This window comes from Rhinolophus sinicus, chromosome 17 (genome assembly GCF_057876585.1).
Source record: "Rhinolophus sinicus isolate RSI-liver-muscle chromosome 17, RSI-T2T, whole genome shotgun sequence".
Taxonomy (NCBI): domain Eukaryota; kingdom Metazoa; phylum Chordata; class Mammalia; order Chiroptera; family Rhinolophidae; genus Rhinolophus; species Rhinolophus sinicus.
In genome coordinates this window covers 207277673-207288519 of record NC_142517.1, presented here as the reverse complement: position 1 = coordinate 207288519, position 10847 = coordinate 207277673, and the positions used below count along the sequence as shown (strand labels likewise).

The window sequence follows — 10847 nt, the reverse complement described above, 5'->3', positions numbered from 1 at the left end:
GGCAGCTGAGTCTGGGAGAGGGGTGGCCAGAAGGAGGTTCAGAGGCTGCCCTGGGAGGAAGGAGATGCTGAGGGCCTGGGCCCCCCACCCCCGAGTGGCTGGGACCACAGGGTCCCTGAGGAAGCACGTTTGCCTTTTCGTCTTTCTGTCGAAAGAGTCCGCTCTCTGAGACAATACCCATTTTTATATTTCTTGGAAATTTCACGGCATTCATTTCAGGGAAAATAAAAGCTGTCATTGCGGGAGAAATGATACCAATCAGGGCCTGAAAAAGGCTGGAAAATTATCCTCCTGGAGACGAAACGTTGAGGGAAAAATGCAGATTAAAAGCACAAAGAGCCACTTTGCCACCGCCCTGCCCTCCCCTCCTTCTTTATGGAATCACCACATTTTACATAATTCCACCTCTTCTCGGCAGAATTAATCAGACCCAAGAAGAACGCAAGGGGGTAGAGGAGGTCCCTGAGATGGCCAGAGGTGGAAGCAGAGAGTAGCCGAAGGAGGAGTTACAGATGGACAAGTGGACCAATTCCGGATAGGTAGAATGGGGCCGGAGATGGCCACTCTGGGCCAGGGGCCCAGGGGCTGGATTGATGAGCAGCCCCAGGGAGGGGACAGGGCGATGGGTCCTTCGAGTTCCTGCCTTATCATGGTATTTATCAGATGGGGCTCCACGGCAGTCTTGAGCTGTCAGATATTGTTTAGGCCAGTCCTCCAGGCTGGAAGCGGCAGTCCTGGGAGTGCTGGTGCTTTGTGGGGTCCCCTGCTAGGGACACCAGAAGCAGATGGTGTGGGCAGGGCAGGGCAGAGAAAGTAGAGACTCTAGGAACGGTAGCATTAATCCAAGAAGCCCCAAGTTCCCTGTGTCCCACATGGGCCAGTGGGTACTCTGGTGAGCCAGGCAGATGTGTGCCCTGCCTTAGCGGCTGGGAGCAGTGGGAGGGAGGTCCCACATGAAAAAGCAAGTTGTAGGGGAAGAAGGTAGTGAGTGGACAAATGCAGAGTGCCCCCACACCAAGCCTGTCCTCCCACTGGGGCTTCTGGGCAGGGCAGGCAGGCTCCCTCCCTCTCTGTCTCCAGCAGGAGGGCTCTTTTATTACTGTGGAGTCCTTTGCTTCCGCTCTGAGCAGTGCCAAGGCCAGTTAAGCTTTGGGGAAGGGGTGCAGTCTGAGCCTTGAGGCCCCCTTCCTGCAGCAGCCTCCAGGACCTCTCCCTCCACCAGGGGTTGGGTGAGGGATGCCTGGCCAACCAAAACCCCAGGCGTCCTCCGGGGAGGGCTGGGGTGAGCAGGGGCTGAAGGGGAGGACCAGGAAGTGCCCTTATTGAAGTCCGCTCTGTGCCCGGCGCTATGCCAGGCGGGTACAGGCACATCCTGCAGCTTTTCGGGGAGTCTTCCTTGGGCAGTGCCCCAGGCCTATGGGCTCTGCTGGGACGGCCCACGCGCCTCCTCACTTCCAGCCTGAGCCTCTTTTCAGCGGGCTGGTAGGGAGCCCCGAGTGAGGGCATGGGATTGGAGGGGACCCCTTCCCAGGAATAGCAGGCGCCCTCACTCTTCCCGGGACGCGGCTGGACCTGGAATCCCAGAGCCCGGAGCTGGTGCGACCCTCGGGAGCGTGTCCCCGAAGCCGCCGTCCCCGCCCCGAGCTGCCACTGAGCTGACAGGTAGCCGGGATGGAGGCAGGAAGAAGGAGGGGGCGCGGGGGGCGAGCGGAGGAGGGTGGAGCAGCCGGCGCGCCCCCTCCCTCGGGGCCGGCGGGCGGCGCGGCGCGGCGAGGCGGCAGTGGAGGCGGCGGGCGCACGGACAGCGGCCGCCCGCCCCGCTCCGGCTCCGGCTCGAGCTCGGCCGGATCTGTTCCTGCTCCGCCCTGGTGCGCCGCTGCCGGGTAAGTGGCACCCGAGTCCTGAGTCCCCTGCTGCCGCGGCTACCATCGCAGCCACCTCCGCCGCCGCACCGAGCCTCTAGGCTTTGTCTGCGTCCTCGCAGCTCCGGCTCCGGCTGCGGCTGCGACTCCGGGGCTTGGCTCGCCGGCTCCGCGGACTGTGCGGCGCGGCGCGGGAGGCTCAGCGCCCAGAGCTCTGGGCGCGCAGGGCCGGCTCCCTCCGCACCAGGGGGGAAACTTCGCCCAAGTTTGGGTTCCAGGGAGAACCTGTTGAAGCCGAGTAGCCAAGGGCAGGGGACGGTACTGGGTCCAGTTTTTTAGGGCCGTCGGGGGTCTCCCCCTCATCGTGGGCTGGACGGCGCGTGTCACTGGGAAAGGGACTCATGGGCATTCTAGCTATTGAACAGGAGTCGGGACTGGGGGTGGCCCTGCTGATATCCAAAAGGACAAAGTGTGGTTCTTCAGCCCTTTTTGAGCGTCTAGTTCCAGCGCGAGGGAGTTGAAGGCGGCTTCGGGGTCCGCATAGGCGCGCCCCAACCGCACCTCCTTCCTCCAGCCTCCTCTTTTCTTCTCTCCCACCGGCCTGGGCTGTAGCGGGTCGTGGACAAGAAAGGCAAAGGGAAGAGCGACAGCCTTTCATTAAGGCCTGTTATGTGCCAGGCCCTGTGCCGGGTTCTCTTTGCTTTCTATCAGGGGGCCTCCCAAATCTGCTGCGGACATAGGTGTGCAGGGAAAAAGGGGTCAGGTTAAAAGATGCCGCTGTGCTTGCGGGAGGTAGTGGCCACTCTGAGCCTTCCCCTTTCCTCATTCTCCCAGTGGCGCAGGGAGGCCAGGCCTCAGGCCTGCTCGCTGTTGGGAACTTGGGGTGGCCTCCAGCCTCTGGCCTGCATCCTTCTTCGTGTTTGTGGGCCTCGTCGGGCCCCAGTGCCTCTCTGAGCCTGCATCTACCCTTCCTGCAGCTGCGTTCCGGGGGACAATGCGGAATTCCGTCAGGGGGCCGGCGGCCGGCAGCATCCACTAGCTGAGATCGCCAAGGCCTGCACGGCGGTGCCAGCGGCGCCATGGAGGCCCCGTATTCGATGACAGCGCACTACGACGAGTTCCAGGAGGTCAAGTACGTGAGCCGGTGCGGCACTGTGGGCGCGCGCGGGGCCTCGCTGCCCCCTGGCTTTCCGCTGGGCGCTGGGCGCAGCGCCACCGGGACCCGGGCCGGGCTACCACGCTGGAACCGGCGCGAGGTGTGCCTGCTGTCGGGGCTGGTGTTTGCCGCCGGCCTCTGCGCCATCCTGGCTGCCATGCTGGCGCTCAAGTACCTGGGCCCGGGCGCGGCGGGCGGCGGCGCCTGTTCCGAGGGCTGCCCTGAACGCAAGGCCTTCGCGCGCGCCGCCCGCTTCCTGGCCGCCAACCTGGATGCCAGCATAGACCCTTGCCAAGACTTCTATTCCTTCGCGTGCGGTGGCTGGCTGCGGCGCCACGCCATCCCCGACGACAAGCTCACCTATGGCACCATCGCGGCCATCGGCGAGCAAAACGAGGAGCGCCTGCGGCGCCTGCTTGCGCGGCCCGGGGGTGGGCCCGGCGGCACGGCCCAGCGCAAGGTGCGCGCCTTCTTCCGTTCGTGCCTCGATATGCGTGAGATAGAGAGGCTCGGCCCGAGGCCTATGCTCGAGGTCATCGAGGACTGTGGGGGCTGGGACCTGGGCGGCGGCGCTGCGGAGCGCCCCGGGGCCGCGGCGCGCTGGGACCTCAACCGGCTGCTGTACAAGGCGCAGGGCGTGTACAGTGCTGCCGCGCTCTTCTCACTCACCGTCAGCCTGGACGACAGGAACTCTTCACGCTACGTCATCCGCGTGAGTGTGTGTCTCCCACCCCCACTCCCGGCACCCCGCCGGCAGCCAGGGACCTGGGGGCGCACAGCCCCGGCATCCCGGCGACTGGTGCAGAAGGGGAGGAGAGAGGAGAGGGGGGAGCCTGCGCTGGCAGAGCGCAGGAGGAGGGCACAAGTAATTTCCCTCGAGTAATTGCGGTGTTTAGCGGAGCCGCGGGAGCTGCAATTTCCCAGCCCTCTGGCAGGCGGTGAGAGCACGGAGGGAGGTGTGTGTACCCTTGAGCCCTGTGGAGCTGGGGCAGGCCGGAATGCTGGGGCCCCAACTGCCAGTGAGTGCCCCTCACAAGTGGGGAAAGTGAAGGCTTACAGGAGGAAGGATGGGGGGGGACGGGGAGACCCCCTGTCATCCCCAAGCTAGGCCTGGATAGAGGGAGGGACTAGTGTCTTTGTGCTCTGGGACTGTGACAAAGGATGTCTTGCACGTCCTTTGTTTGGGCATTTGAATGGGATTTCAGTCTGTTTACCTGATCCTGGGTTGTTGACCTCTGAGCTCTGACTCCCACCTCTCTCTCTAGATTGACCAGGATGGGCTCACCCTGCCAGAGAGGACCCTGTACTTAGCTCAGGACGAGGAGAGCGAGAAGGTGTGGGGATGTCGGGTGGGGTTGCAGGGAAGGCCTGGGGCTCCAGGAGGGACGACCAGGGCCTAGCACTGATCCCGACCGTGTCCTGCTGCAGATCCTGGCGGCGTACCGGGTGTTCATGGAGCGCCTGCTTAGCCTCCTGGGTGCCGACGCTGTGGAGCAGAAGGCCCAGGAGATCCTGCAGCTGGAGCAGCAGCTGGCCAACGTGAGCAGGGGACCTACCATGGGATGGGGGGAGGGACCACTGAGCAGGGCTGGGTCAACTCTGATCTCCACCCCAGATCACAGTGTCAGAGTATGATGACCTCCGGCGAGACGTCAGCTCCACGTACAACAAGGTGACACTGGGACAGCTCCAGAAGATCACCCCCCACGTGAGTGCCTGCTGCCTGGCCCTGGTGGTGCTGATCCTGGAACTCCTGGGTCATCCGCTCCCCAGGACGCCCATGTCCTCTTGTTGCCTCTCCCTGACCCCCTCCCTATCTCCTGTGGTCCCTGCTACACCAGCCCCACTGTCCCCGTCCATGGCCCCACAGCTTCGGTGGAAGTGGCTGCTGGACCAGATCTTCCAGGAGGACTTCTCAGAGGATGAGGAGGTGGTGCTGCTGGCCACAGACTACATGCAGCAGGTGTCCCAGCTCATCCGCTCCACACCCCGCAGGTACAGCTGTCAGTCACCCAGCCCCAAGCCCCTCCCCTGTGCCCCAGACCTATCTGCTTGGTGAGCTCTGAATTCCCACCTCCACCTCGTCCAGGAGCCACACTAGGGAGGCAAGTGAGGAGCTCTGGAGGCAGTTTCCTGACCCCTAGGTTCAGACGTGGCTCTCCCAGCTACTCTGTGGGACCCCGAGCAGGGCTGTGAGCTTCCTGACCTGCAGTCTCCTCATCTGGGGATACTGAGGCTTGAGTGGGTCTGAATGTCAGAAAGGGCACGTGTGGCCACAGCTCCGCCACCCCAGGGACACCTTGGGGAAAGCATCCCTTGTCTGCCCACCTTGGGGAGGAGCAGAGGCTCTCAAGGCCAGCTCTGAGGCAGACAGTCACTGGAAGTGCCCACTCTACCACCCACAGCAAATCAGAAAACAATGCTGCCCCGTGACCCATCAGCATCAGGTGTGCTGCTCCGTGGTGTGTCCAGAGGTGTGTCCTGCCTGACCAGGGCTCGGGCCACTCCAGATTCTGCCTCTGTGGGCCTGGAATGACCCTCACTCTTGTGGGGTGCTAGGTCCAACCTCAGGCTTGGGGGTATGGGGTGGTGCCCTTGGGTGGCGCATGCGTGTGAGCCTGTCTGCACAACCAGCTGCTTCACCTGGCCCTCAGGATCCTGCACAACTACCTGGTGTGGCGCGTGGTGGTGGTCCTGAGTGAGCACCTGTCACCACCATTTCGAGAAGCGCTGCATGAGCTGGCACGCGAGATGGAAGGCAGCGACAAGCCCCAGGAGCTGGCCCGTGTCTGCCTGGGCCAGGCCAACCGCCACTTTGGCATGGCGCTTGGTGCCCTCTTTGTACATGAGCACTTCTCGGCTGCCAGCAAGGCCAAGGTCAGGCTGCCGTGGGCTTGGGGGTGGGGTGCAGGTGCTGAGCTGGGCATGGAATCCTCACATGGCCTTGGTCTGAGGATGGGGAGCCCCACACATCCCCCTGCCTCCAGGGGTAGCAGGCTCAGCTTAGGGCTCCACCCTGTCTGACACTCTAGGCTGCTTTCACTAGGCCTCCTCCCCCAGGAAGCCGACCTAGTCTGCCAGCCACCAGGTCCTACCTACCAAGTTGCTGCCCACCCTTCTCTGCCATGCTCAGTGGGCATGGCCTTAAGAACATATGTGATTGCTGCTGGGGCAGTTTGCCCCTTTCCCGACTGTGAGCTTTCTGTCAGGGGTTCAGGGCCTGGATCCCCATTTCTAAGGTCTCCCCTTGGTCCTCAGTACCAAGCCCTGATCTTAGGAAGTGGTGCTGAATGATTAGGACCCCTTGTGCCAGGTTCTGGGGGCCCAGAGCTAAGTCTTGAGCCCTGAGCCCTGACCGGCAGGTGCAGCAGCTGGTGGAAGACATCAAGTATATCTTGGGCCAGCGCCTGGAGGAGCTGGACTGGATGGACGCCGAGACCAAAGCGGCTGCGCGAGCCAAGGTGAAGTGGGACCCTGTTCTCGTTTGTTGGTTCCACATGTACGGAGCACCTCCTGCGTGCCAGGCGCTGGGATAACAAGAAACAGAGATGCCTCTTGTGGAGTTGGCATCACCCAGCCTGCTCTATCTGTTCCTTGAGCGCCGCCCCCCCCCCCCCCACAGGCTGGAGCTAGAGCTTTCTCCCTTGGTGGGTGGGGGGCTGTCTCCCGAGGCCATGGCCCACTCTCACTGCCCTCTTGACTGCAGCTCCAGTACATGATGGTGATGGTGGGCTACCCAGAGTTCCTGCTCAAACCCGAGGCCGTGGACAAGGAGTATGAGGTGGGCCTGCCCCCGCCCCGTTCCTGCCCAGCCTGGGTTTTGCCAGGCCTTTGGCCAAGACTCCCTAGGGAGCCCACCACCACCACAGAGAAGGAACCACAGCCCTGGGCTGATGGACCTTGGGGAGCATGTGGCCTGCACGGCCCTGGTCTGGCCCTGGTCTGGCCCTGGTCTGGCCCTGCCCCTGGCCCGCCACTGAGCGCTGCCCACCCCCTGTGCAGTTTGAGGTCCACGAGAAGACCTACTTCAAAAACATCTTAAACAGCATCCGCTTCAGCATCCAGCTCTCAGTCAAGAAGATCCGGCATGAGGTGGACAAGTCCACGTGGGTGTCTGGAATAGAGCTGGGAGGGGGCAAGGGGGTGTCATGGGAGAGGGTACCTTACCAAAACCTGGAAGCTGGTGGGCAGACGGCCTCATGCCATGCTGGTGCAGGGGGGCACAGGGCCTACGCAGGTCATGGGTGCGGGTTGCCAGGGTTGGGGCTCAGCCTGGGGAAGGCCCAGGCCATGGCTGCAGGCTTGGCCACCAGAGCAGCTTTCAAGAAGGAGGCTAGGAGGTGGGGTTCGTGGGGAAGGGAGTGTGGGCATTCCCCCGCCACCCCCCCCCACTGACCCCAGCCTTTCTCCACAGGTGGCTGCTCCCCCCACAGGCCCTTAATGCCTACTATCTACCCAACAAGAACCAGATGGGTAAGCGATTTGTCTGGACAGGGGAGGGGTCTGGAGGTGAGCAGGTCTCCTGCTGACCGCACCTTCCCTGTAGTGTTCCCGGCTGGTATCCTGCAGCCCACGCTGTATGACCCTGACTTTCCACAGTGAGTATGGAACCTGGCCTTGTCTGCAGGGTGGGTGGGGGCTGCTCAGAATGCTCCCTATGTGGGCTGGGCCCAGGGGCCATGACACCTCCAGGCCCTGAGTCCCTTCATCCTTGGTTGTTTAGGGAACTGTGTAGGGTTTTTTTTCTTCTCGAGTCCCCCCCTTACCTGGTTTGAGGTTTCATGAGGTGCTTTAAAAGTGGAGCAACCCTAGTGATGAAGAAAAAGGCCAAATCCCATGTGTGGTGCCTCAGTTTCCCTCCAACCCCGTTCCTACCCTCACCTCAGCTCTGTCAGACGTTATTTCCTAAAAGGCAGCTGCGCAGATATCATGGCCCCTTTACATATCCCACGAGGAAGCTGAGGCAGGATTCCCCAGGGACATGCAGACAGCCTCAAGGCCTCCCTTGGTCACTTGGCCGGGGCCTGCTGGGGCCTGGGCAGGCTGCCAAGGCTCAGGGCGGGTGGTGCCTGACGCTGCTGCTGTGGGCCCAGGTCTCTGAACTACGGGGGCATTGGCACCATCATCGGGCATGAGCTGACCCATGGCTACGACGACTGGGGTGAGGCCTGGGGGCGGGCAGCCTGATGGGGCGGGGGAGGGGAGGGCAGGCAGTAGGGGGTTAGGGTGGCGATGGGCTGACTGAGGCCCCACAGGAGCCCTCTGTCCTTGTTGTCTGGTGGGGGGTGGAGGGACTTGGTGCCCAGCCCAGGCTCTGGGGATGAGGCTTGGTCTCAGTCCATGCCGCTGCTGCCCACAGGGGGCCAGTATGACCGCGCGGGCAACCTGCTGCACTGGTGGACAGAGGCCTCCTACAGCCGCTTCCTGCAGAAGGCCGAGTGCATTGTCCGCCTTTACGACAACTTTACTGTCTACAACCAGCGGGTGAGATGCCCTGGCCCCCCAGCCCGAGGCCGGGCTGGGCACAGACCAGGTGCAGGCACAGCCACACGCACACGCATGTGCCTGAACCCGGTCCCTGCACACATGCCCAGGGATGCATGCACGCTCACATGGCTATGAATAAGCTCAGAGACTCACGAGGGCCACAGGGACAAAGGGATTGAAGTCTCACCAAAACCCTTTGGGAAAGGACGGGGTGGGGGTGGGGCAGGGGCCCAGGGTGGCAAAGCCTGGGGGAGGGCAGTAGGCCCCATGCAGCGCCCCCACCCCAAACTCTTCCCTTATCGGCAGGTAAATGGGAAGCACACCCTTGGTGAGAACATCGCAGACATGGGCGGCCTCAAGCTGGCCTACTATGTGAGCAGCCCCTGCCTGGCTTTCCATCCCTACTGGGGGAAGGATGGGGGCTGATGGGGACTCCACCAGAGAAGTAGGCACCCCTCTCTCCCCATCCTGCTGCCCTCTGGCCTAGGTGAAGGGACCTGTGCCAGTCACGAGGTCCACTGGAAAAGGAGGGACTCCCAGTTCCTGCATTCTGGAGAGGAGGGAGGGCTGCCTGGAGGGGGTGGCACCTGCCTCGAGTTAGCCTTCCTGGGAGGGAGCACAGCTCTGAGAGGGTGGAAGGCAGGGAGCCGGGGGCTCAGTGGGTGGATGTGTGCAGAGCCGGGCCATGGAGGGGTTGCCTGGGTGGATTAGAGTTAGGTCGCCCCCTGTGGGCACCACAGCTCTAGCTCTGCGCTCTGCACCCCCAGGCCTATCAGAAGTGGGTGCGGGAGCATGGCCCAGAGCACCCACTGCACCGGCTCAAGTACACACACAACCAACTCTTCTTCATTGCCTTCGCCCAGGTGGGCCCGGTGGGGGCCGGGGGGGTAGGGGTGGGGTAATGGTCCCATGGGTTCTGATGGGGGCGTTAAAGCCTAGTGTGCTGGGGGTTGTGTGTGTGTGTGGGGGGGGGGTTGTTGCAGGGCTTGGGCAGGGGACACCTGCCTCATCTACTCTCCTCCCCTGCACCCCCATCCTGGGCCCAGAACTGGTGCATCAAGCGGCGGTCGCAGTCCATCTACCTGCAAGTGCTGACCGACAAGCACGCACCTGAGCACTACAGGTATGCCCACCTGCCGGCCTGGGTCTCACCCCCTCCTTGTGTCTGGGTGGGAGCATGTGTGGGTGGGAAGGCACAGCTGGGGTATGCTGGGACCCACACTTTGTGGTCTCTCTTCCCATCCCAGGGTTCTGGGCAGTGTGTCCCAGTTCGAGGAGTTTGGTCGGGCTTTCCATTGCCCCAAAGACTCGCCCATGAACCCTGCCCACAAGTGTTCTGTGTGGTGAGCCTGGTTGCTTGCCCATCTGCCCGCACGCCCCCACCACCCTGCACGAATCGCCTCCTGCCAGCCACCAGGGCAGGCATGGACCCGGCAGTCGTTCTGGGCACCACGCACCTTCCCAGCTCCTCCAGGACCTGCCCCCCTCCCCATGCCACTGTCCCTCATTTGAGGGGGAGTCCAGAGCAGGGATGAGGTTGGGCTCCAGGAGGGCATGGGGGAGAGATGCTGGGGTCCCCAGACTTGGCTCCAGGGAGCCACAACCCCTGGCAAGGCTGAACTGTCCAGGCCCCACCTTCGCTGTGTTCTTGCTGCTATGTCTGGTCAATAAAACTGCTGTACTGTCACCTCAGCCTTTTCAGGGGCCCCCAGAGCAGGTGGGGCTGGAGGGACCCCTCTGGGGGGAAGCTCAGGTCCTTAGCACCACTGGGACGCTAGACACCTTGTCCCCTCCTGGGGGCTTTGGCTAGGCTGCCTCTGTTTTGCCTCCCCAGGCTCTTCTGTCTTTCCCGCCAGCCACCCATTCCTCCCTCCCCACAAGTCCTGCTAGACTCCTACCCAATTATGGGGGTGCCCCAGACCAGCCTTGGGAGTGCCCAAACATCCAACCCGTTGACCTGCACTCCACTGTGATGCTGGACGCACGTGCCCTGAGAGTCCAGAGTGGTGCCTCACCGTCCTCCCAGGAGGAGTTTCTGCTGGGTCCCTCAGCCACTCAGGGATCCCTGGCCTTGGGGAACCCCGACTCACTCGCACAGAGGCGGCCCCTCCAGCCTGGAATGGGAGGGGGTGGAGGAAGTGTCGCTTGTCATGGGTGGGAGGGCAGGGAGCTGGAGGACAGTCCTGCGGGGCAGCCCTGCTGTGATGGAGGCCAGCCGGCTGCCTGCCCTTCCTCCTCGGGTCTGTGTCTCTTATTCAGTGGTAGCCTAGAGGGGTCAGCCCCTCCCTGATCACTTCCAAGTGTGCCGTCACCATCTCCCATGGCAGTGGGGACTCCCTTGC

General features: G+C 62.9%; 1 protein-coding gene across 2 annotated transcripts; it reads left to right on the top strand.

Annotated features, from left to right (window-relative positions):
* Positions 1 to 1331: 1331 nt before the first annotated feature.
* On the top strand, positions 1332 to 10192 carry ECEL1 (endothelin converting enzyme like 1). 2 transcript variants are annotated; one of them, XM_074315013.2, is made up of 18 exons: positions 1332 to 1662; positions 2840 to 3730; positions 4284 to 4352; positions 4447 to 4557; positions 4634 to 4726; positions 4889 to 5013; positions 5673 to 5895; positions 6381 to 6479; positions 6725 to 6799; positions 7021 to 7124; positions 7433 to 7491; positions 7565 to 7616; positions 8112 to 8179; positions 8378 to 8502; positions 8812 to 8877; positions 9273 to 9368; positions 9552 to 9628; positions 9753 to 10192. In XM_074315013.2, the coding sequence occupies exons 2-18, from the start codon at positions 2942 to 2944 to the stop codon at positions 9850 to 9852; spliced, it is 2331 nt and encodes a 776-aa protein (XP_074171114.2). In that variant the 5' UTR covers positions 1332 to 1662; positions 2840 to 2941; the 3' UTR covers positions 9853 to 10192. The 2 variants fall into 2 exon arrangements, with proteins under 2 accessions (XP_074171114.2, XP_074171108.2); XM_074315007.2 differs by lacking the exon at positions 1332 to 1662 and adding an exon at positions 1751 to 1883.
* The last annotated feature ends 655 nt before the right edge of the window (positions 10193 to 10847 follow it).